The sequence below is a fragment of the Neoarius graeffei genome, chromosome 3, assembly GCF_027579695.1.
Source record: "Neoarius graeffei isolate fNeoGra1 chromosome 3, fNeoGra1.pri, whole genome shotgun sequence".
Taxonomy (NCBI): Eukaryota; Metazoa; Chordata; class Actinopteri; order Siluriformes; family Ariidae; genus Neoarius; species Neoarius graeffei.
In genome coordinates, this window is record NC_083571.1 from 45,122,039 (window position 1) to 45,148,558 (window position 26,520).

The window sequence follows — 26,520 nt, forward strand, 5'->3', positions numbered from 1 at the left end:
AGTTTGACATTATTGTCAGTCTGTTAGATAAACATTTAATTTTAATAAAATCGAAAATTAATATTTAGAGTCTGTGGGCTACAAAAATAAGTCATTAAAGTAGCCGGCTGGACTTAATTGTGTAGTCGGCTGTATGGCCGGCAGCCGGCGCTTGTGGAAAGCCCTGATTTTCCCAGTGAGTGACAAAAACTTCCGGTTCACGCGGTTGGGTTATATGTAAAAGTCGCGACTGGGAAAAAAACGAAAAAAAGTTTAGGGTCGGGCAGTACGGATTAGGGTCGGTCAGGTAACCGGAAAAACACATTTTTTTTTTTTTGGCCTTATGTACATTTTGTCAAATCAAAACTTGTTAAAGGTGGATTATTTTCAGTTGTGTGTGTGTGTGTGTGTGTGTGTGTGTGTGTGTGTGTGTGTGTATATATATATATACACATACATACACACACACACACACTTCATAATATTAATCTTCAGAGTTGGCCGAATCTCGTGTTATTTTTGTTATAGTAAAGATGTATTCTGTGTAATAGGACTTGATTGCAGCGATTTGTATTTTTTTTTTTTTTGTCTTAAAGTGCATATCATGGGTAAATTCAGGAGCAAGCTCAATGTAATTCTATTTTATATTAAACTTTAATCAAATATCCGTCACATTTTGCGCAATTTTTTTACCTTGCGCAATGCCAGAAAAATTCAGTTGAAATCAAGCCATTTGAGGCGAATTGGTCCGCCTCTGAAAAAACTTGGCATTTGGATTTCCCGGCAAACACTGATTTTCGTGACGTCGCGTGCGGGACGCCTCCCTCTGAATCCTACGTCAGTGCTCGTTTGTTTATGAGAAAACGACCGGGTGGATTTCTGCAAATTTCTTCAATGTTATCGTGTAATTATTAAAATGGCAACACCAATCTTGATGGGATTAGTACTCATCGTTTCCCAAAAGACCGGACAATGAGAGAGAAATGGGAGCGCTTGGTCTACACAGGCTGTGCACTGAAACCGTGCAAAGCTCGCGCAGCCTGCTGGCGCTTCTGCGGGTGACATCACGAATCTGGCTCCAGACTCGCTTGGGATTTTTCCAGACGCGTGTTATTTTATTTTTTTTCTGCTGTAGACAGATGGCCTTGTGCAAAACTACCCTTCTGGATGAGTGTGTAAAGGGACATACTTTCATATATAAAAAAAAACCCCGAAATTGGTCCAGGATATGCACTTTAAGTGCACTAGAAATGATAATTTAAGGTTTCTGCTTTTATTGCAGGAGGATATTTTTTTATTGTAGGAGATTTTATTGATAATTACAGTGATTTGTAAAGTTCTGTTTAATGAATAAGAAACTAAATTTAAACTGCGTTATAACTAAGTTAGCAAATAAAATGCGTGTTAAATGCCTAATAAAATATAATTCACACTTAAAATTAATGCTTTCATTTCTTTTTAAGGCTCAATTGCAGTCCCAGAAGGCACCAGATGGCACCAATAAAGATGAAATTTTCAAAATTTGCTAGTTATTCTTAACTAGCCATTAAATGAAGCCATAATTAACCATCATCATCATCATCATCATCTTCGTTTATGGTCCTTTTGTTCCCATATTTCATGGGGTTGGATGAGCTGAGTGTTCTCCATCTCAGTCTGTTATAGACCATCTCTTCTTCGAGGTTAAGTTCCCTCAGATCTTCCTCTATACACTTCTTCCATGTTTTCGGGGGCGTCTTCCATCAAGTACACCTTCTGCTGCTCTCCGTACCACACTGCTCTCTTCTTTTCTTTCGATATGCCTGAACCATCTCAAACGTTGCCTTCTCATTAATTTCCGTATGCTTTCCACTTGACATCTCTCGATCACTTCCTCACTTGATATCCCCTCTTCCCAATGTATATTTGCCATATATTGGCGCATCCGGCAATCACATCTCTTCATCATGTTTTCAAGGTTCCTAGTCATCGGCCATATTTCTGCTCTAAGTCCGGGCCGAAGAATTAATGTTTATAACTAATCATCTCAACTAGCAACCATGTTGATTTACATCACATCTCAACTAGCAATTCACTCTGTGGACTGGATGCTTTCTGCTGAGACGCTGAAGCACTGATGCTGTGCGATAGTGGTCGGCTAGTTCGGTTTTATTTATTTATTTTTTTTTAAAGATTTTTGGGGGGCTTTTTTCACCTTTATTGGATAGGACAGTGTAGAGACAGGACAGGAAATGAGTGGGAGAGAGAGACGGGGAGGGATCGGGAAATGACCTCGGGTCGGAATCGAACCCGGGTCCCCGGATTTATGGTATGGCGCCTTATCTACCTAAGCCACGACGCCCCTAGTTCGCTTTTATAACAGGCAGAGTTTATGGGGTTTTTATCAGCTTGAAATGATCCCAAACTTTGGACGCGTTGTCACTTTCTCTGGCCTGTCCAGAGATGTCCACACGCACCAGCGACCAGCAGTTTTCTCTGCTGGCTACTTGATCCCAGGAAAAAAATAAAAACTTGCCTTTCAAATGTTTAAGCAATTTATATTGTCTCCGCTGCCCATAATTTGCTGCAAATCAAATTACTCCATCACAAGATTTTTCTTCGATTCGGGTCATGACCAGAAGTGACGCCATATTTGTTGATCGATTCTTGTGCTCTGATTGGCTGAGCTGGACCACGTGACCACGCTGTAGCGTATGTAGTCGTGTTACAGAGCCAGGCAGCGTACTACAGAGGATAACTGAGAAAGCCCAGCATGCACACATCTGGAGGGAAATTTCATACATACAGTGGGGCAAAAAAGTATTTAGTCAGCCACCAATTGTGCAAGTTCTCCCACTTAAAAAGATGAGAGAGGCCTGTAATTTTCATCATAGGTACACTTCAACTATGAGAGACAGAATGGGGGGAAAGAATCCAGGAAATCAGATTGCATTAACAATTGTTGTAATAATAATTGTTAATTAATACAAATTATGTATTAATTAATTATTATTACAACAATTGTTAAGCAATTTATTGTTATATAAAAGTACTTTACACATCTTTCAATGAATTTATTCTATAATTATGATTTATTTATTTAATATACATGTATTTATCAAAAGTGAGGTGATGTTGGGTGCGGGAGGTTTTTGCATGACCCAATAAACATAACTTCAAAAGAGTAATATAGGAGTAAAAGTTCCAACATCAACATCAGGAAAGTAGAAATTTTGAAAACACTTTCAGTCATAACCCTAAGCTGCATGCATGTGAAATGGAAATAAAAATCGACAAAGGCAGGAAAAACTATTTTGAATACAATTGTTATTGCCCGTTACAAGTAACATGTCATCAATTGAGGTTTTTCACCCACGTGACCAAGTCATGTGATGCATCGTTAGGCTGCCATTTTGGACGTCACGGCTCGAATCGGTCTGAATGCGAGGAAGGCGACAAACGAAAAACATAAAAGAAAAAGGAGCGAGATGCAGAAAACACCTTCACTATCCAGCGACGTAGGGCATTTACAGGGCGAGCAGAGGGAGAGGTATTTGCAAAAATTGAGGTTAGCAGGCTTAGAGAGCGACGTTTACCTGCTTCCACCAGGATTGTTCACTGACGTACGGAAGTACACGAAGCCCTCGTCTTTACCTGACTTCGGCCCACAGGATCTGTATACCTATGTCGTTAAAAACCCATCACCATACACAGGTATTGATCTGAAAGCGTATAAGAGTTTGGATGCCTACAAATATTTTGTGTCAGGCTGGGTAACATGCCTACATCAGCGGGTCGTCCCTGGAGCCGGTGGTCGCCATCTGATTACAGCTAAGGTTTGTTCACATTTTCATTTACTTTCGGTCCTCAGGATAAACAAAATGTTATTAAATGTCACTGAAATAACTTCTTAGTCTGTTGAGACATGGCCCGTTATAAATTTGCTGTTACCAGGCAATGACCAAGAACTGTATTATTAGGGTCGGTGTCTGTGTTGTAGCAGTGCACTAGCAGCTAGCTGTTAGCACTAGCTAATGTCAACAACATCATAGCTGGTATGTTACTGTAGCAATGTTTACGTTCAGTCATTTGGATGACTGTTAAAACCTTTCAGTCTCAAGTTTTTCCTTTACTGTATTTACTAGTTTACTGTAATTATGATCCGGCAGCTATTTACACCGGATCCAGTGTAAATAGCTGCCGGAGCGCGCTCCGGCTTGCTCCCCCTCAAATTAAGCAGCGTGCTCCGGAACCTCGGCCGGAGCACTCCGGGAGCAAGCCGGAGCGCGCTGCTTAATTTGAGGGGGAGCAAGCCGGAGCATGCTCCGGCAGCTATTTACACTGGATCCGGTGTCTGTAGCATGTTTTTTTTTCAAGCTGGTTCTCCCTCTCTGTCTGCAGCGTTAGTATGTAGCTTGACCTTCAAAATGGCAGACACCGGGGCGTCACGTGACCCTGTGACGTCAGGTGAAAAACCTCAATAACCAAATTTCAACTCAATGTGTGATCATTTTATGTTGCAATTCACAACTATGCTATGGTTTTCCTAAATAAATAAATAAATAAATATTTGAGTAGTACTCGCAAAATAGGGGGCAAGTGGAAATTAACCCCCACCAAGTGGGTTTAAAAGTTTATGTTGAGCCCTGACAGATATGTAATATTGGATCATTTTCCTCAATAAATAAATGACCAAGTGTAATATTTTTGTCTCATTTGTTTAACTGGGTTCTCTTTATCTCCTTTTAAGACTTGAGTGAAAATCTGATGTTTTAGATCATATTTATGCAGAAATATAGACAATTCTAAAGGGTTCACAAACTTTCTAGCACCACTGTATATAATGTAATTAATTAATGAAACTATTTTACGTTTTTGGCAATTTTTTTTATTCCAATCATGTTTTTAATTCAGTGAACAAACGTTCACATGAAAGAATGAACAAATAATAAGCTAAATAATTCGGTAAATGTGTTCCCCGTGCTCGCTCATTTCACCGTTACCCCCTTGAGCATGCAGTCAGGATTATTTCAACTGTTATCCACAATGCCAAGTGGGCAAGGTTCTCCCTTATAAGTGCGCGTGCAGCGAGGGAGAGACGGAGAGGTTTTGATGTGTGTAATGTGCACCGAAGGAGGTTGAATCGACCTTTATGTATATACACATGCATATATAAATGAAAAGAGATCAATTCAACCTCCTTAGGTACACACTACACACAAATCAAAACCTCTCTCTCTTGCTCTCTCTCTCACACACACACACACACACACACACACACACACACACACACACACGTTACAGATGCAGAAATGTGTCTCATTTATGACACTAAATTAGTTAATCAGTCGCCTAATGGAGTTAAATTTGATTAAAACATGCCGACATCAGTGTGACATTCCGATATCCATACATAATTCCATAACATACTGAAATATATTCATAATGTTTTGCATATATTTAATAATTAACTCGATGTACTTACAATGTACAAGAAAAATAATTTAACACCATCAGCAGATTCAACACCAGTTCCCCCCGTTGACTGCGAGAGTCCCTCGGAGGCGCGTTCTGTGTATTCGGCCGTGAGCGAGTGGTTCGAGTCTCTCGAAAATTCCCAGCAAACTAAAGAGCTACTTGGGCTACGATGTTGTTCGGGAAAACCACATTGGATCTTAAGAGGTCATTAGGGTGCATCAGTTGGCCTCACTTTCATAAAATCTGATGCGTTTTTGTTTGGGTGTTCCTTTTCACCAATAAAGACATCCTGTAAAATTTTTTGACCATATTCAAAAGTCTAATGGTGGCACCATGAGGTTCATTTTTTTTTTGCCAAAAAACGCTTATTTTATGTTTTCGCGTAAGGTTTGAATCACAATGTTGGACTCCATTTATTGATTTCTTGTGAGCCAGAGATCATGTTAAGAACCTTTGCAAGGGATTGAGAAGCATTAATGTGATTCATAATACATTTGTATTGTTTAAAAGTAGTTGAACAATGATTCAATGAACAGCTAAAACTCAAACTGTGCTTGATAATATATTTAGAATATGTACTAAAAATGTGTATCGAAGATATTTGGTATACTCTATAAGGTGCCATAATGTTTCATGAAAAGTGATCGAAATTTTGTCATAAAAGTCATAAAATAGCAGCTTTTTCCATAACTTTGAGCTCCTGGTGCCACCATTAAACTTTTGAATTTTGTCAAAATATTTCACCCAGTGAGTTTTCTTACCAAAAGGAACATAAAAACAAAAATGCATCATGATCGGAGGAACTTTTCATTTTGAGGGGGCAACTGATGCACCCTAGAGGTCATTTAAGACTCTCTTGGGCTTAAGAGGCTTTCAGGAAACCCACCCCAGGCCATTATTAAAAAATGTTCTGTTTCCGGTCCACCGGCCGGGTGAGTGCCGTTTGTGCGGTTGAAATTTTTTTTTTTAACGCCAGTTTTTCGACATTTTTTTCGGGTTCGTAAATCTACTTGACATTTGCGCATTCCCAGGGCTTTCCACTAAGGCTCATACTAGCCAGCCATGACAAATAAGTAGCCAGCCGGGGGGAGTAAACACAAAAACTCCTGTGCACGCAGTTCCCAGGATTAAATGCATTTTCCACAGACCATTTATTTATTCACTTTACTCAAATACAAAGTAAAATGGCAGTAAATCTTCTTTCTTTTCTTGCGTATTGCATCATGAGGCGTTCCTGGCTTGTAAATCTCTTATTTTCGGTGCATGACACATTCACGCAGCTGAGCATGCTATGAATTAACAACGACAGCGGTCTGCAGTGGGGGCTACACAATTACACACTCAGCGAACATTTCTCCATTTGTGTATGAAAATACACTCCAACCACTCAGTTTGGGTTCATTTACAACCAACGGTGTCTTTTGATGCCAGCACGTAATTGAACGAGAGAAGACTGGTTTACCGGAGACAAAATAAGCGTCATCTCTGCTTCTGTTCCCTCCGACGGCCCCGACACACTACTGCCTCCGCCGAGTGCGCGCACACACCGCATGTCGGGGCCGCGGATGAGTTACTCTCCCTTGATCAACGAGTCTGCGGGGAATTTGTGGTTATTATCGGTACAAACAGCGCGAATCACAACTTAAATGAGTGCGGTTCAGTTTGACATTATTGTCAGTCCGTTAGATAAACATTTAATTTTATTAAAATCAAAAATTAATATTTAGAGCCTGTGGGCTACAAAAATAGTCATTAAAGTAGCCGGCTGGACTTAATTGTGTAGTCGGCTGTATGGCCGGCGCTTGTGGAAAGCCCTGCATTCCGCGCAGAATATAGAATCGAATCGGCTCTGCGCATGCGCCGTGCGGCACAAAAAAATGGCAGCCACCATGAAGGAAGGAGATCCGGAGTTTTCAAGCATTTGCTTAAGTGTGAAATCGCAAAATGGTATTCTAGCGAACAACAAAATAGTAAAGATTCAGAAAAACAAATCATTCAGTGATCATTTTAATAGTGTAATTTCATCATTCAGTGATCATTTTAATAGTGTAATTTCATCCGAACTAGGCCTAACGCTCGATTTAGAACTACAAAAAGTCCGTGTGTCGGACATTTTAAGTACCTTTGTAAAAGTCTTGCAAATGTTGCAGTCAGCATTTAAAATGCTAACTTAAAGTTTTTGTACAAGTTTCAGTTGATTAAACTGTCATTTTATTAAATGTGTCTGCTTTTGTAATAAAGTACTGAAAGAAAAAGCAAACACAGCATTGCGATTTCTTATCCATCCATATATATATATATATATATATATATATATATATATATATATATAAAAAAAATCCCTCCCTCCCGACTGAAAATTTTTTTGCTCACCCGGTAGACAGGAAACGGATTTTTTTTTAAGGATGGGCCCCAGATCAGACGTTTGCCAAGGACACTGTTCAAACAGATTACTTGCCATAACTCAAGATGTAAAAACATGCCCGATTCTTCTTGTTTGCAGCATTTACTATTCGAACAGGTGCTGTTCAGAGATGATTACCTCAGACTGTTCGCTTGCTGGGTTCACGAGCTCATCAGTAGAATGACTGTTCTTAACCTTAACTGGTTTCTTCCCAAAGTTTTCGTTAACTTCGGAAGATTTCTGCGCTGTCCCGTTGGCGGTGTCCATCTTTTCTCGTTTGACCTTTTTGGGAGCCGGTGGATCGTAGTCAGCAGACTCCTCCGTCTCGGTCATTTTTTTCTTCTTGGTCTTGTCCTTCTTTTTCTGAGGATTAAACAAGACAAGACATCTCTATGAGCAGCCCAACACTGCTTTAACTAAAAACGATGAAAGCAAGCTAATGCTAAGCAATAACCATTTGTAACTTGCTAGTCTGCTAGCTTGTTATAAACTGTTATTTCTTACAGCCATAAAGCATTTCATTTTTAATAAATTGTTAGCAATAGCTCTCTGTGCCGAACAGAAAAATGAAACACTGCAGGACATACTGGGAAAAAAAAAAATCTGGAAGCAGTAACAGTAACTTCATCACACCATCCTGAGTTTAATTACTTTCCTACTGAAAAGCAAAACCTTCCAACCAATTAGAAATCAAGAAATCAGCAATGCTGTGGTACAACAATAATAAAAAAAAAAAAGCATCAATACATTCAATACTGATCCCCCTGTTAAAGTTACCTCAAACAAAAGACTAGCCATTTATGCTAATTTTGACATTATTTCCATTTCATGCTAGTTTCCAGAGTCTAACTAAAAGTCTTTCTCCATCCTGTCACTACTAGGGGTCGACCTATAATCGGCCTGGCCGATATTCTGCATTTTTAGGGTTATCGGTATCGGCTATAATTTCCACCGATATGCCGATAACATGCCTTTTTGCAGCCATTTCGTTCCTAATGCGACTGTCACTGCACGTCCTTTCCTGCACTCGTCTCTGAGTTCAAGAACACGGTCCCGCCCACCACAACATCTGATTTGTTTGGCACAAGAGATACAGCCAATCGACACGTGTAGCTAAACGCTGTGAACTGTTTCAAGGCGGCCGTACGGGCACTCGGGCAGAAGCGGCACAAGGGATACAGCCAATCAACACGCGTAGCTAAACGCTGTGAACTGTTTCAAGGCGGCCGTATTGGTAAGTCTTACTTAGTTCTTAGTGTAAAAGAATTCAGAGTGTATTTTCATTTATTTTCCACTGAAAATGGTGAGCTGTAATATAGTAGGGAGTGATTTATTTTTTTATTGGTAATTATTTATTTTATTATTATTTTATTTCTCATTTTATTCTAACTAATGTTTGACTTTATTGTACAAATGTTGCTGGCATCTCCCTGCACAAAATTTCATCTTCAATTTTACAATTAAACATACATTTCATGGATATGAAGGTCTGTGTCAGTGTGTGCTATGTTTAATTTCATGTGAATTATGTTTACATTTATCGGTTATCGGCATCCCAATTCCATAACTAGACAGGGACACACTAACGAGTGCAAACCCCGCCTTTTCCCTATTAAAATACATTGGGTGAAAATTTCGAAGTTCTGCCATGACCTTGACCTCCAAAATTTAATGGTTTCCTTCCTGGGTGATTGGCAACACGTACAAAATTTGGTCCAAATCGATCCATTGGTTCTTGAGATATCTTGCAGACACACAGACAGACAGACAGATACACACACACACAGACTGACGCAGGTGAAAATAATAACCCCTCCGACTACTGTCGGCGGGGTTAATAATCGGTATCGGCCCTGAAAAAACCACATCAGTCGATCCCTAGTCACTACTTTATATACACCGATCAGCCATAAAATTAAAAATACTGACAGCTAAAGTGAATAACATTGATTATGTTGTTACAATGACGCCTGTTAAGGGGTGGGATATATCAGGCAGCAAGAGAACAGTCAGTTCTTGAAGTTGATGTGTTGGAAGCAGGAAAAATGGGCAAGCGTAAGGATCTGAGTGACTCTGACGAGGGCCAAATTGTGATGGCTAGATGACTGGGGCTGAGCATCTCCAAAACGGCACATCTTGTGGGGCGTTCCTGGTATACAGTGGTTAGTACCTACCAAAACCATGAGTTGGCCTAGTGGTTAGCGTGTCCGCCTCTCGATCGGGTCATACCATCATACATGGATGCAAACGGCGCGCCTTTTGGCGGATGCCGCCTTTTTCACGGCTGTGTGGGGGACTTGTGTGAATCGCGCAGATCCGATGAGTTTTTATTGGGGGGGGGGGCATTGGAGTGTCTGATTATCTGCCTCGATACTTCGCTCTCTCGTACTTTCATTGTCTCAGTTAAGCTTACTTGTCCGATTGGACAAGTGCAAAAATACACCGATATTCGGGTTACATATCAAATTTATCAGTTTATTCACATGATTTCCGAAGCATCTCACTCGACATATTGTTTTGATGAATCGCCAGACGTTTCTATTCAGAAAGAGCGATGTGCGCATGCACAATATTCCACTTGCGAAACCGGCCAATACCGCTTCGTGTATTTGAGCTGAAAAGTAAACGGTCGTTTATGATTGGTTTTAATTGTGTCATACACGTGGATTTGTTGACATTTCTGTTGGCGGGATCATTATTCAACTGTATATTTGCGTTGAGTATGTGGTAAATTTCCAAATCTTTGAATTGTTGTTGATGGTGTTCATTATATAACAGAGCGTGTGTGGCGGGGAACGTGCGCCTGCGTGCGTGTGGACTGACAGGCAGTGAGGTAGGAGTGGGGAAAGTTATCTAGGAAATACCAAGCTGTCAAATGACTGCTAATTAGGTTACCAGCTGTATTAATTAACTAATTAGTAATGGGAGTTTAGGGATTTGAAACATCTCATCTCATTATCTGTAGCCGCTTTATCCTGTTCTACAGGGTCGCAGGCAAGCTGGAGCCTATCCCAGCTGACTACGGGCGAAAGGCGGGGTACACCCTGGACAAGTCGCCAGGTCATCACAGGGCTGACACATAGACACAGACAACCATTCACACCTACGGCCAATTTAGAGTCACCAGTTAACCTAACCTGCATGTCTTTGGACTGTGGGGGAAACCGGAGCACCCGGAGGAAACCCACACGGACACGGGGAGAACATGCAAACTCCGCACAGAAAGGCCCTCGCCGGCCACGGGGCTCGAACCCAGGACCTTCTTGCTGTGAGGCGACAGCACTAACCACTACACCACTGTGCCACCCCGGATTTGAAACATAGGGCTCTATAACTTAGATATAATTATGGATTATTTGAAATTATTAATTATCTTCTTTTTTTTTTTTTACCATTAAATACCATACAGGAGCCACACTGAATAATTAGACAACAATTAATCAGTGGAGGATATATATTCAAAGTTAATAATTTAAAAATGAAAATATATATTTTAATTTTCTGGTTTTCAATTTCTCATAAATAAATTAATGATTTATTGTAGATGATGCAGAATATGATGCTCATAGAGCTGTGCAGCTCTGGCTTCAGGGTGCGGTCAGAACACGCAGAACTCGAGGGCTGATAGATGAAGATGAATAGAAACTTTATTTGTATCCATTCATCTGTGAGTCAATAGAGGTGTGGAGGTTTTCATAAGATATTAGGGTGCATCAGTTGCCCCCTCAAAATGAAAAGTTCCTCCGATCATGATGCATTTTTGTTTTTATGTTCCTTTTGGTAAGAAAACACACTGGGTGAAATATTTTGACAAAATTCAAAAGTTTAATGGTGGCACCAGGAGCTCAAAGTTATGGAAAACGCTGCTATTTTATGACTTTTATGACAAAATTTCGATCACTTTTCATGAAACATTATGGCACCTTATAGAGTATACCAAATATCTTAGGGCGTATTCACACCTACGTTGTTTGGTCCGGACCAAACGACCCAAATTTCCCTTGGTCCGGACCTTTTAGTTTGGTCTGAATACAAACCACCGAACTCTGGTCCGGACCAAACAAGCAGACCGAGACCGAGCTGCAAGGTCGGACTCGGTCCGGACTAAAGGAACCCTGGTGCGGATCTTTTGGAGGTGTGAAAGCAGACCGGACCTAATCCGACAGTTTTGCTTTTTTGTACCTTGGGAGCTTCCGTTGTTTGTCGAGCATTATGGGAAACAGAGTCTTGACACTCCACCGCAAAGTGCAAACACTGTTTCGGTTGTCAAGGGAACCTTACAACAGTCGTTCAGTCATTCAGACCAGTGGTAGGCTAGACTACAGAGTACAAAAAATGAGTAGGGGGCAAACGTGGGCCGAGGAAGAAACGTGTACCCTTGTGGATATATGGGCAGATGTCCACATATCTGAGCTTTTGGAGAGAACACACAAAAATGCCGACGTGTTTGCCGTATTCAGTGAGAAAATGAAGGAGAAGGGGTTCACGCGCTCCCCAGAACAATGTCGGCTAAAAGTGAAGAAACTCCGTCAGACCTACATTAAAATCAGGGACATTCTTTCAAAAAGTGGCCGTACTAGCGACGCAAAAAAGAAATTCATCTATTACGATGACCTGGATACTATTCTGGGGTCAAAATATAATTGAGGCGTGGCTTTGTTGACAGATTTTGGTCGGCTTACTAAAATGTACAGTGTGAAAGCGAACCGCACCAAAATGAAAAAATTAAGAAAACATTTGGTTCGGACCAAAGCAAGTGAACTATCGAACTATCCTGGTCTGAATACACCCTTAGATACACATTTTTAGTACATATGCTAAATATATCATCAAGCACAGTTTGAGTTCTAGCTGTTCATTGAATCATTGTTCAACTACTTTTAAACAATACAAATGTATTATGAATCACATTAATGCTTCTCAATCCCTTGCAAAGGTTCTTAACATGATCTCTGGCTCACAAGAAATCAATAAATGGAGTCCAACATTGTGATTCAGACCTTACGCGAAAACATAAAATAAGTGTTTTTTGGCAAACACACACACACACACACACTCACACGAGTAAGTACACCATTCACACCTCGTTAAAATTTGCAACTATAAAATCCCCGAATAAAGACATCGATCGTGTTTCTCACTGATAAGCCCCATACGTTCCCTCTGGTTAGCCCCCTTAGCCTACTACAGACTTAGCCTACTACAGACTTATCGTTACAACTTTATTACACACGTTTATTCACAAATACTTTAACAAAATGGATAGATTTCTTGTCAAAAAACCCAAGACAACTGACGTAGGTCTACCACCAGCTGCGAGAAAGCTTCGGAGGTACGATGAATCATACCTGCAGTTTGGTTTTACTGTCACCTCTGATCTTCGTCCTCAGTGTGTCGTGTGTGCCGAGGTGCTGGCAAACGAAAGCATGAAGCCATGCAAACTTAAAAGGCACCTCGAAACAAAGCATGCTGGCCTGAAGGACAAACCGCTTGAATACTTTCAAAGAAAGCGTGATGGCCTGCATCAGCAACAGGCAACAATTTCCGTGCACAGCACTGTATCTAAGCAGTGCCTGGAGGCATCATATGTGGTGGCAAAAAGAATAGGTAAGCTAGGCAAACCACACACTGATGCCGAGAAATTCGTTTTGCCAGCTGCGCAGGACATGTGCAGAATATTCTTCGGGGATAGTGCAGCAGCCAAATTAGGCACCGTGCCACTTTCAAATGACACAGTTGCTCGGAGAATTGCTGATATGTCCAATGATATCAGAGAGCAATTAATACAGTTTATTAAAAATAGTCCATACTATGCCTTGCAGTTGGATGAGTCTACCGATATTGCTGGACAGGCACAGCTTCTTACATATGTCAGGTATGTCAGGGATAAATTAATTGAGGAGGATGTCCTTTTTTGCCGCCCTCTTCAGTCACACACAACTGGAGAGGCCATCTTCAATGTCCTTGATTCATTTATTCGCGAGAATGGGTTGGCGTGGGACCGATGCGTTGGCTTGTGCACGGATGGCGCACGAGCAATGACGGGCCGTGAGCAAGGTCTAGCTGCTCGCGTTAAGCAGGTAGCTCCACTTGTAAAATGGACCCATTGCATGGTTCATCGCGAAGCACTCGCTGCAAAAAAAATGCCGTCTCTGTTGGAATCCGTGCTGAACCAATCAGTAAAAATGATCAACCTCATCAAGTCACGGCCGCTAAACTCTCGCTTGTTTGAGGTCATCTGTCAGGAGATGGGGTCGGAGCACGAACAGCTGCTTCTGCACACTGAGGTTCGCTGGCTGTCCAGGGGGCGGGTGTTACAACGTTTGTATGAGCTGCGAGATGAGGTGAATTGGTTTTTGACACAAATCAATTCAGACCTGGCGAAAAATCTGGATGACCCTTCGTGGCTGGCGTGTCTCTCCTATTTGGTCGATATATTTGACCGCTTGAATGGCTTGAACCTGTCTTTCCAAGGCCGAGAAACTCACATTTTGCTTCTCGCAGAGAAAGTGGATGCCTTCAAGCAAAAACTTGACCTCTGGTGTGGCCGCATCAGTCGGGGGAACTGTGATATGCTCCCAAGCCTTGCAGACTTTATCAGTAATGCAGGCACTTCCCACGATTTCTCATCTGTCTTTCAAGCAGCGTCAGAGCACCTGTCGGTAATGAGAAAACAGTTTGCGGCATACTTCACAGAGGATTATCGCTCTTTTGCGTGGGTTCGAGATCCATTTGTGTGTACTGCTAACGAACTTCCAGTTGACATGCAGGAACAGCTTATTGAGCTGAAGAGTGACAGTAGACTTAAGGCAGTCTTCACCTCATGCCCTCTTTCGACATTCTGGGCAGCATTGATGCAGGAGTACCCGCAACTGTGTGACGTAGCCTTGAAACTGCTCATCCCATTCGCATCGACCTACTTGTGTGAGGCAGGATTTTCAAAAATGACTGCGCTCAAAACGAAATATCGCAATCGTGCGCAAATTGAGGATGACTTGAGACTGTGCTTGTCAAACATTTCGCCAAGAATCGAGGATCTTTGTAAGGCAAAGCAGGCTCAGGTCTCGCATTAACGCAAATGCAGATCACAAAGGCACAGTAAAAAGTAAAACCTAAATTCACGCCTGGTCCCAATTCCCAATGATATCAATAGCCAGCTAATGATAAGCCTAATAAAATACCTAATAAAAACAATAATAATAATAATAATTAAAGCCGCAAGCGGCCTCGACGGGCCCTCGCGCCAGCGGCCAAGGGGGGTGGGGGCATGCGTCCCTGCGAAAAACCTTCCACAGCTTCTGCGGCAAGAGACATTACTCCCACAAAGGCGACAAAGCACAGAATTGGACACATGGCAACAATAGGGTCTCGCACTTCGTGCGTTGTTGACCATGGCAAGCGCATCAAGAAGGGTCTTGAAAAGAGTTTGCTTGCCAAGTTTGACAAATCAGAAGCTGCAATATCATTTTTGCCATAATCAGCACCCCCAGGGGCGAAAGTGCACAAAATCTGGCGTATATGTCAGGTGAGCTATGAAGAGTTTGCGTATGAAGTTTGATGACAATTGAGTAAATAGAAGATGAGATATAGATTTTTGAAGAATAAATTTTTTGGTTTTTCCCATGTCAGTAGGTGGCGCTATGCTGTACATGAGCGATTATGAGTTGGAAAAATAAGTGTCTACAACAGCAACGTACTATCACAAGGTAGTGGTGTGAAGGAAAAGCATTATGGAATTATTAACCAAAAACCCATTTTGGAGAAAGTGCGTCGGCCAAAAACAGCGCCCCCCATGGACGAAAATTCCCAAAATGTGGTATACATGACATGGGAGGTAGCAAGAGGGTGGCCGTGAAGTTTGACCAAATTTGAGGAAAGATTGGATTTTTTGCCCAAAAATAGCGCCCCCAGTGGCGAAATATCACAGAAATTGGGTAACATGTCAGAAGCCCAATGAGTGATTTGCGTGTGAAGTATGAGCAGTTTTGACCTATTAGAAGATTTGTTATGAATTTTTTAGCATGTAAAATTTTGAAGTGAAAATTGATTGACGTATAACTTCTGAACAGTTGATCCTATGTGAAACGTATTTTGTAACTTTTGTCAGCCATGTCTGTAGATGATGTGTATCAATTTTGGTGACATTCCTATGAACGGTCTAGGAGGAGTTGCGCCGTCTTCGTGGCCATGCATTTCGCACAAAAGTGAAATTACCTCACTTCCTGTTGGGCGTGGCTAAGGTATTGGCATTACATTGTTGTCCGGCTTAGTGAGATACATATGCGTACCAAATGGCATGCCAGTACTACAAACTATATGGCAACCAGGCACCTTAATGCGGGAGGCCAAAATCACAACGACTTAGGGGGCGCTATAGAGGCCCTGAGCCCCGGCCAAGTTTGGGCTTTTGGTTCTGAGTAGCGGTGGCAATTCTCGGAAGTGGTGCCAAATTTCGTGCGTTTTCGCCCATGGCAAGCGCCCCGAAAATGGCCCAACAGCGGAGAAAAATAAAGAAGAAGAAGAAGACGGAAGAAGAAGAATAAGAAGAAGGAAGAATAATAATAGTGAACTCTTACAAGAACAATAGGGCCTTCGCCCATAGGGCTCGGGCCCTAATAATAATGATGCCTATTAATAATAATAGCATAATAATAATAACAACCAACAACAGCAATAATAATAATAATAATAATAATAATAATAATAATAGGCCTAATAATAATAATAATGCCTGAAAGAACATAAGTCTTGTACTACTGCCAACAGCTTAGTAATGATAATAGGCCATAATAATAATTATAATAATTATAATAATTATAATAATGCCCGAAAGCAGATTAGAAATGTGGTGCTACTGCCAATTATAACAATAGCGTAATAATGATAATAGGCCTATGTATTTCTATGGAATGGATAATGTTACTACTGCTGCTACTGCTACTACTACTACTACTACTACTAATAATGATAATAATAATAATAATAATAATCTAGCCCAGGGCTATCTATCTATCTATCTATCTATCTATCGGTCGATATAAGGTGCTGTAGGTCGGGTGGCGTCACTGCGGGTGAGTGTGTTTGGGGGGGGGGGGGGGGGGAGATGGGGGCGGGGCGAGAAGAGGGGCCCCCAACTGCAATGAACCAGCTTTGGTGGGGCCCAGGTTGCAAAAGGTTGAGAACCCCTGTCCTACACTATGGACCTCTGGCGACTCGCTCGTTCACAACAACAACAAACATAGTAGCATTTTCTGTCAACATTAATCTTTTTTTAATGAGATTTTTTATAAGGTTATAAAAAACCTTAAATTTTTGCCAGCATTTCTCAGGAGAATAGCATTAATTTTACAGCATGGATAGCGATAACGACAGTGTTCACAGCGAAAGCGAGTTTTACTACCCTGAGGAAGAAGAAATAAAAGAAAACATTTCAGGAGAAAGCTAAAACCCTCTAACTGTTGCTAACGCCGAGCAAAAACATGGCTGAATCCTGAGTGACTCCTATTTGTATAAATAGGGGACTACACGTAGGTGGCAAAATGTAGTTTTTTTCCTGCCATGGAAGTGCACTTGTATACTGAGGAGGAAGCCATTTGCATTACAGCCGTGAATGAGGATTCAAAATGGCAGCTCGGCTCGGTTTTCCCTTCCGGGCGCTCTCGTTTTCTGTTAGAATTTGGTAAAGAAAAAAATAAATATATTATTTACCAGCTTAAGGTCGGTCCATATGGTGAAATACCATGACCTCGGCCTTGAATACGGACCTCGGCCCAGAGGGCCTCGCTCAGTACTTTCAGCTACAACTGGAATGTGCCGATTCTGTTAAATATTCTTTCTTTCTATTGGCCCTTTTCCACTACCCTTTTTCAGCTCACTTCAGCCCGACACGGCTCGCGTTGCGACTATCTCAGAACAGCACGACTCGGCTCGCTTCAGCCCTGCTTAGCACCCAAAACTCGCACGGTTTTGGAGTGGGGCTGAAGCAAGCCAAACCGAGCCGAGTGAGGCTGGGGGCGTGAGCAGACACTCCCCTGTGCACTGATTGGTGAGGAGGAGTGTCCTCACATGCCCACACACGCCCCGCGAGCGCGCTGGGATCTGTAAACACCGTAAACCTGGAAGAAGGAGAATTACGAATTACGAGAATTTCTGAAGCCTTATGCGCCTCGCCTCATCTATACGCTCTTGCCAGTATCTGTTGGCATTGTCGGTGACAACAAGCCACAGCACCAAGACCAGCAACACTAACGACTCCATGTCCTCCATGTTTATTGTTTACTATCCGGGTCGTGAGACTACCGCTTAAAAGATCACTGATGTCACTGTTTGCGCTGCATAACGACATCACCTGACGTCCACCCACTTTCGCTAACTCCACCCAATGTGTCCACCCACTTCCAGCCAGCACGGTTCAGCGCGGTTGTAGTCGAAATGCAACTCCAACAGCCCCGCTCAGCCCGACTCAGCCCAACTCAGCACGGCACAGCTCAGCCCAACTCAGCCGCGTTGGTAGTGGAAAAGCGGCATATAAAAGTTCTAAAATGGAAAAAAAAAAAAAAACCCACAATGACACGAATTCGCGAGTGCTTTTTACTAGTTTTAAAGAGCTGTTTTCTTGAAAACTAAGCAAGTCTCAGACATGCCACTTGGTGACCAAAGTCTCAGTAAACTTTTCACGTTTTTGCTCAGCGTTAGCAACAGTTAGAGGTTTATAGCTTTCTCCTGAAATGTTTCTTTTATTTCTTCTTCCTCAGGGTAGTAAAACTCGCTTTCGCTGTGAACACTGTCGTTATCGCTATCCATGCTGTAAAATTAATGCTATTCTCCTGAGAAATGCTGGCAAAAATTTATAAGATTTTTGATAATTTTATAAATAAATAAATCTTACTAAAAAAAGATAAATGTTGACAAAAAAAATGCTACTATATTATTTGTTGTTGTTGTGAATGAGCGAGTCGCCAGAGGTCCGTAACTGGGGTCCGTAACATAGGATACAGACCCACTCACCAGCCAATCAGAGTCCAGGATTTGATGGAAACCGCACCGCGAAAAAAATAAATTGTTATTTTACAAATAACACTTCAGATATTGTTTTAACAATAATAAGTATCACTGTATAAATGACAGAGTGCAGGTAGCTGTGTAACTACATGTCCTTGGGGTTGCTGAGACATGGAGGGGCAGGAATACTGTCTAACCTACAGTAGGTTTAGGTTGGAGCCCTTTGAGAGTAAACGCTTAATAGGGTAGTCACGCTAGAGGCGGAATGAGCCGGAATGAAAAGTCTTCGTATATTCTGGAATATTCTGCATTCTAAAAATTCTGACTGCATTCTGAGTGCATTCCAAACATTCGGGCCCATTCTTGTGGCCGGCCCGAATGTTCTGCTCACGCGCAAAACATTCGAGGTGCATTCGAAGAGGAGAAATATCGAACGGCATTCGAAGTGTATTCTAACTGCATTCTAAATATTCTTACGGCATTCCAACAGCATTAGAAACATTCTGATCGCGTTCGAGGGAAAAATCAAAATGGCAAACCACTTCAAATCCTGCTAGAACGTCCCGAATGTGCCTCGAATGAGCCGGAATTGCTGTTGGAATGAAAATTCTTCGTATATTCCGGGATATTCGAAGTACATTCTAAGTATTCGAGCTGCATTCTCTTTGAATTCTTATGCCGCTTTTCCACTACAAACGCGGCTGAGTCGGGCTGAGCCGTGCCGTGCTGAGTCGAGCTGAGTGGGGCTGTTGGAGTTGCATTTCGACTACAACCGCGCTGAACCGTGCTGGCTGGAAGTGGGTGGACACATTGGGTGGAGTTAGCGAAAGTGGGTGGAAGTCAGGTGATGTCGTTAAGCAGCGCAAACAGTGACATCAGTGATCTTTTAAGCGGTAGTCTCACGACCCGGATAGTAAACAATAAACATGGAGGACATGGAGTCGTTAGTGTTGCTGGTCTTGGTGCTGTGGCTTGTTGTCACCGACAACGCCAACAGATACTGGCAAGAGCGTATAGATGAGGCGAGGCGCATAAGGCTTCAGAAATTCTCGTAATTCGTAATTCTTCTTCTTCCGGGTTTACGGTGTTTACAGATCCCAGCGCGCTCGCGGGGCGTGTGTGGGCATGTGAGGACACTCCTCCTCACCAATCAGTGCACAGGGGAGTGTCTGCTCACGCCCCCAGCCTCACTCGGCTCGCTTTGGCTCGCTTCAGCCCCACTCCAAAACCGTGCGAGTTTTAGGGGCTAAGCAGGGCTGAAGCGAGCTGAGTCGTGCTGGTTTTTGGTAGTCGAAACGCGAGCCGTGTCGGGCTGAAGTGAGCTGAAGCGAGCTGAAGTGAGCTGAAAAAGGGTAGTGGAAAAGGGCCATTAGACATTCGAAACATATTCGGCGGCTATTCCGGGAGCGTTCTGACTGCATTTGAGGTGAATTTGTACAGCATTCGTGGCACCTTCCGACCAGACTTCGGGTGGTATTCGGGCAGCAATCAAACCGCACTCGTACGGCATTCGAAGTGCATTCTTAATATTCTTACTGCACTCTAGGTATTCCTACTGTGTTCCAACTACATTTGAACTGCATTCGAAAGCTAATACACCTGGAATGTGCAAGAATCATTCGAGGCGGGTTCGAAGCGCATTCTAAGGCCCCGTTTACATTATTTCGAATCAGCGGATCATCAGATTAACGTTTTTAAAATGATTCGCGTACACACACAAAATTTGTGCCTGCAACAAAACCGTTCCCCGTGCACACAGCAACACCAATACACGGATACGCTAATCACATGACTAATTAGACGGCACGTCACATGATCCCAGTGCATATCGGGCATGCGCAAGTCACTCACCACTTGCAAGTGGAAGGATGGCAAGCCTAAAGACCATTTTTTCATGGACGGACGACGAGGTCCAATTGTTACTAAACGTAACGCAATGTTACGTTTAGTAACAATTGGACCTCGTCGTCCGTCCATGAAAAAATGGTCTTTCCGTCAACAAATAGCAGGAAGTGAAGTCCGCGCCGTTTTTCAGCAGTCGTGTCACATGACCAACGTGGCATGACCAACGCCAGCGAATCAGGAAGGTGGATGTCACAGTGACGTTGTCCAATGACGACGTCAGCTAGAGCTCAGCACTGCGTATCCTCGTTCCTCAATGTTTACACAGCACCGGATCAGATACGTACCGGGTTGAATACGTGGGCCCTGGCGGATTCAAATTGTTCCGCCTGTGGAGTCGTTTCCCGGCGTTTTAATGTGCACGGACAGTGCATCCGCAACAAAAACGATACGGATACAGTCTAATGTAAACACCACCTAAGTATTCGAATGGCATTCTTACAAAGCTGTAAGAATGTTGATCAGTTTGAAATTCCCGCCCGAATTTTGAAAAATTTCTCATTCCGGCTGGTTCTGCTTGATTCCTGCTAATTCCGAATAAGTGTGACGGAGGCCTTAGCTTTTGCAACATTCTGGAAAAAAAAGTCTCTACACAAAGGTTTTCTTGCTTTTGTAGTTTTTTTTTTTTAAACTGTTCTTCCGTGTCTTCGAGAAAAAGAAGGTATATTCCAACATGTAGCTAATGCTAACGCCAGGCCACAAATCTGCACCGTCACTCCAGTCATTTTGAGGAATTTTGTATGGATCATAACCGCTGATAAACTCATTTCCATGTATATCTACCCTTCGCTTCTTTCTGACTAAGATTAGCCAAGTAATCCGGTAGTAGAGCTTTTTAGATTAGATTAGATTCACTTTATTCATCCCACATCGGGGAAATTCACGTGTTACAGTAACAAGAAAATGTCAAACAGATAACAAATAAAACTGAAATAAAAATTAGACAAACGAAGGATTAAATACAGAGGGCTATTTGCATTATCTACCATGAAAAAGTATAGAAAAATTGCCTTATTGAGAGGCTCGGAAAAATTGCACATTACAGGTAGACTCTGTATATACACATGCGTGCACACACATATACATAAATAATAAGTATGCATAAAAATAGTTTAGGGCCTATATTATTGCACATAATAATTGCATCGATGAGAGATGGCAGAGGTAGTAGTGGTGAAGTAGTGCAAATTAAACAACAAACAGGTTATTGGTGCTACGTTACAAGTTGTGGGTGTTATACAGTCTGACAGCAGTAGGTATGAATGACCTGCGGTATCTCTCCTTCTTAAGGCCTCTGCATGCTCTTGCAACAAGGCTTTTGCAGATAGCTTTTCGCAGACAGCTTTTCGCAGACAGTTGTAATTTATCGTTGAGCGGGGAGTAATAGGCGTGCGCGATGTTATTCACCGCCACAACGCAAGGTGGCGCGAAGTCGCGAAATCGCTAGGAGTAGTTGGTGGGTGTGGTTAGTGGAGTGTTTATCCTCTGGTTACTTATAATGACTAGAACTGGAGTCGTATAGATGTACGTACTTCCTCACTTCCTCGATCAACCGCTCTTCGTGCTGCTCCATCTTTGCTCGTGTTTTTAAAAATGGCAGTCGTGAAAACAAACCAAACCGGGAAAGTAGGGAAGCGGAAGTGCGTGTACAGCGGATGTAGAGTGGACCAATCAGAGCCCTTTTGTCTGCGACGCTTCTGCGGTGGTCACAATTTTTGGGAGGTGCGTGCAGAGCGTCTGCGAAGGTGGGGGGGCTACGCAGACACTGTCTGCGACGCTATCTGCGAGGACTGGGTTGTCAGCATAAATTGGCCTTTATACCGTGGGTGTAGAAGTCTACTACTCAGTCCCCCCAGGATTCCGCGGGCCTTTTTTGTGATTGTTGCAGGCTAAAATGTCTGATGTTGCGGGGGGGGGGGGGGGGTTCCAAAAAATTGCGATGAAAGTTGCGGTGTTTTTTAGGTTTTTGTTGCGATTACATTGCGGGAGGAAGTGAAAGTTGCGAGAAATTGTTCCGATTTTCTCTTTTTGTGATTAAAATTGAGTGATATGTTAAATATTAAGTTATTACTGAAAAACTATTGATTAAAAAAAAACAAAAGACACTGAGAAATGGTCCTATAAACAACTTTACCAATATAAAAGATTACCAGGACGACAAAAATGCAGAAAAATAGGCTTTACTTATCCAAATGCACCAGTCGGTTCAAAAGTTAAGCCTAGGTCACAACCGGACGTACGATTTTTTTGGCCGTGCGATTTTTGGCGTTTCCCAAATCGCTGCGGTTTTTTTTTGTTCGTGGAGAAAGCCGCACATTGGCCGCAAGTTTGTCTTGCAACCTGAAAAAAAAACGTAAGCGCCCGTAGAGTTTGTTTGACATGACAAAGAACCTCTGCGGCCAGTCTGCGGCTCGAAAATCAGCACGTCACACGCGCGCCCTCCGTGCATTTCTTGCGTTTTTTGCACGTAGACCGGCTGTAGGAGCACGTACGGCCAGTTGTGACCGAGGCTTTACAGTGCAGAGAACCTCACAGCACAACATGAAGTTACCTTAAAATATAATATAAATGCCTCAGCTTTCATGTAAGAAAAAACTATTAATACTAGTACTGTGTGCAGGCAGTCTCTCCTGAAGACTAAATTAAACAATAAACTAATAAAATAAATGGCTCAGGCTTCACAGAAGAAAAAAAAAAACAATTTGAACAGAATCTCACAGTATGATGCTGAAGCTGCCTAAACAATGGAAAATAAAATACCATTTTGGCAAAAATGTTGGCATCCATAAATTTCTTGTATTAAGTAAAAAAAAATTAAGTGCACACAGTGCTTCACTGTAAACATAACACACTTTCAGTAACAGAATTTAAGCCTACAGAAACACTGACTCGCACATGCAGTGTTGCCAGATACTACTGACGTTTTCCAGCCCAAAATATGTTCAAAACCCGCCAAAATGCACTTAAAACCGCCCAATCTGGCAACACCGTGCACATGCTACTTCTCTTGAACATATACATGGAAGTAAGGCGGAAGGTAGTTTGTCGACGTCACCAACGATTGGTCAAATTTGCGGTGATTGGATATAATTGCAACACCACCCTGAATTCGTGGGGATTGGTTGAACTTGCGTTGAAGTTGCAAATCGCAACATCGCGAAATCCTGGAGGGTCTGACTACTAAACGAGCTGCTTAAAGCCCCCACAGCCTCATATAGGGGGTGAGAGGGGTTATCCATGATTGAGGTCAGCTTGGCTAACATCCTCCTCTCACCCACCACCTCAATGGAATCCAGAGGACAGTCCAAGACTGAGCCAGCCCTTCTGACCAGTTTATTAAGTTTCTTCCTGTCCCTCTCTGAACTTCCACAGCCCCAGCAGACCACAGCGTAGAAAATCGCTGATGCTACCACAGAGTCATAAAAAGTCCTAAGCAGTGTCCTGCACACACCAAAAGACCTCAGTCTTCTCAAGAGGTGGAGACGACTTTGGCCCTTCTTGTACAGGACATCTGTGTTGTTAGTCCAGTCCAGTTTGTTGTTGAGGTGAACACCCAGGTATTTGTACTCCTCCACGATTTCAAATGTCCAAACCCTGGATGCTCACTGGTGCAATTTGAGGAACCGTCCTTCTGAACTCGATCACCACCTCCTTTGTCTTGCTGGCGTTGATGCGCAGGTGGTTCAGTTCGCACCAGGCGACAAAGTTGGTGATGACCTCTCTGTACTCCAGATCGTCCCCCCAACACACGTCCGACGATGGCTGTATCATCTGAGAACTTCTGGAGGTGGCAGCTGTCCGTGTTGTAGCTGAAGTCAGATGTGTAAAGAGGAAAGGAGAGAGCACTGTACCCTGTGGAGCCCCTGTGCTGCAGACTACCACATCAGACACACAGTCGCGGAGCCTAACATACTGCGGTCTGTTAATGAGGTAGTCGATGATCCATGCAGCCAGGTGGCCAGGCTGTAATTTTCATCAAACAACAACTACAGACGCCAGACATCTTCACTTGGCTTCAGACCACTCGTAGTGATGAAAAGCACAAATGTGCACGTGTGCCTGAAGCGAGCCAATCAGAATCGCCATTACAAATCGGGAAGGGAAAAAAAAAAAAAAAAAAACGGTGATCATGTGGAGGGGAAGATGCTGGTTAATAGGTCTTGTTTTTAGTAACGTACTCGATCAAAAATCATTTTTGTGCTTAAAGAAGCCGACCATAGGTGTGCCTCAACAGGCCTAACTCACCAAAATATTTCTGCCCGAACGTCTTGGTCAGGCAAATTGGGCAATGCCTGGCGCTGAAGCTTGCTATATGGTGAGCTCATTGGTTTAAAAAAAACAAAACAAAAACACAAACCCACACCACTTTCAGACACCACTCCGCCGCACCATTATTTATGTCATTACTGTTGCACAATTAAAACGTGCCAGATCAGTCGGCTGATGGATTTATTATTTTGAAAACCCACATTATACCAAGCGCATTTCCCACATTAATAAACACAAGGCCATCCTTAAAAAAAAAATCCGTTTCTTGTCCACTGGGTGAGCAAAAAATTTTTCAGTCGGGAGGGAGGGATTTTTTTTTTTAATGTATGGATGGATAAGAAATCGCAATGCTGTGTTTGCTTTTTCTTTCAGTACAGACACAGTTAAGTCCAGCCGGCTATTTTAATGACTTATTTTTGTAGCCCACAGGCTCTGAATATTAATTTTCGATTTTAATAAAATTAAATGTTTATCTAACGGACTGACAATAATGTCAAACTGAACCGCACTCATTTAAGTTGTGATTCGCGCTGTTTGTACTGATAATAACCACAAATTCCCCGCCGACTTCGTTGATCAAGGGAGAGTAACTCATCCGCGGCCCTGACATGCGGTGTGTGCGCGCGCACTCGACGGAGGCAGTAGTGTGTCGGGGCCGTCGGAGGGAACAGAAGCAGAGATGACGCTTATTTTGTCTCCGGTAAACCAGTCTTCTCTCGTTCAATTACGTGCTGGCATCAAAAGACACCGTTGGCTGTAAATGAAACCAAACTAGGCGGCACGGTGGTGTAGTGGTTAGCGCTGTCGCCTCACAGCAAGAAGGTCCTGGGTTCGAGCCCCGGGGCCGGCGAGGGCCTTTCTGTGCGGAGTTTGCATGTTCTCCCCGTGTCCGCGTGGGTTTCCTCCGGGTGCTCCGGTTTCCCCCACAGTCCAAAGACATGCAGGTTAGGTTAACTGGTGACTCTAAATTGACCGTAGGTGTGAATGTGAGTGTGAATGGTTGTCTGTGTCTATGTGTCAGCCCTGTGATGACCTGGCGACTTGTCCAGGGTGTACCCCGCCTTTCGCCCGTAGTCAGCTGGGATAGGCTCCAGCTTGCCTGCGACCCTGTAGAAGGATAAAGCGGCTAGAGATAATGTGTGTGTGATGTGAAACCAAACTGAGTGGTTGGAGTGTATTTGCATACACAAATGGAGAAATGCAGACCGTTGTCGTCATTAATTCATAGCATGCTCAGCTGCGTGAACGTGTCATGCACCGAAAAATTGGAATCATACAAAGTACTTTGAATCATTAATAAAAGGAAGAAAAAGGATTCAGCCTTGATTTAAAAGAACCGACAGATGCAGCAGACACAAAGTACTTTGTATTTATTAATGTGGGAAATACGCTCAGTATAATATGGATTTATTATTTTGAAAACCAACCAGCCGACTGATCTGGCACGTTTTAATCGTGCGACAGAGTAGTGTCTGAAAGTGTTTTTTTTTTCATTTTATTTTACCAAT

At 42.7% G+C, this 26,520-nt stretch overlaps 1 protein-coding gene across 1 annotated transcript in view; it reads right to left on the reverse strand.

Annotated features, from left to right (window-relative positions):
• Positions 1-26,520, reverse strand: part of ddx21 (DEAD (Asp-Glu-Ala-Asp) box helicase 21) — an 81,449-nt gene that overhangs the window by 49,781 nt on the left and 5,148 nt on the right. Inside the window, exon 2 of the mRNA XM_060916877.1 lies at positions 7,979-8,203. Coding sequence (XP_060772860.1) covers positions 7,979-8,203 — 225 coding nt within the window. The remainder of the gene's footprint in view (positions 1-7,978; positions 8,204-26,520) is intronic.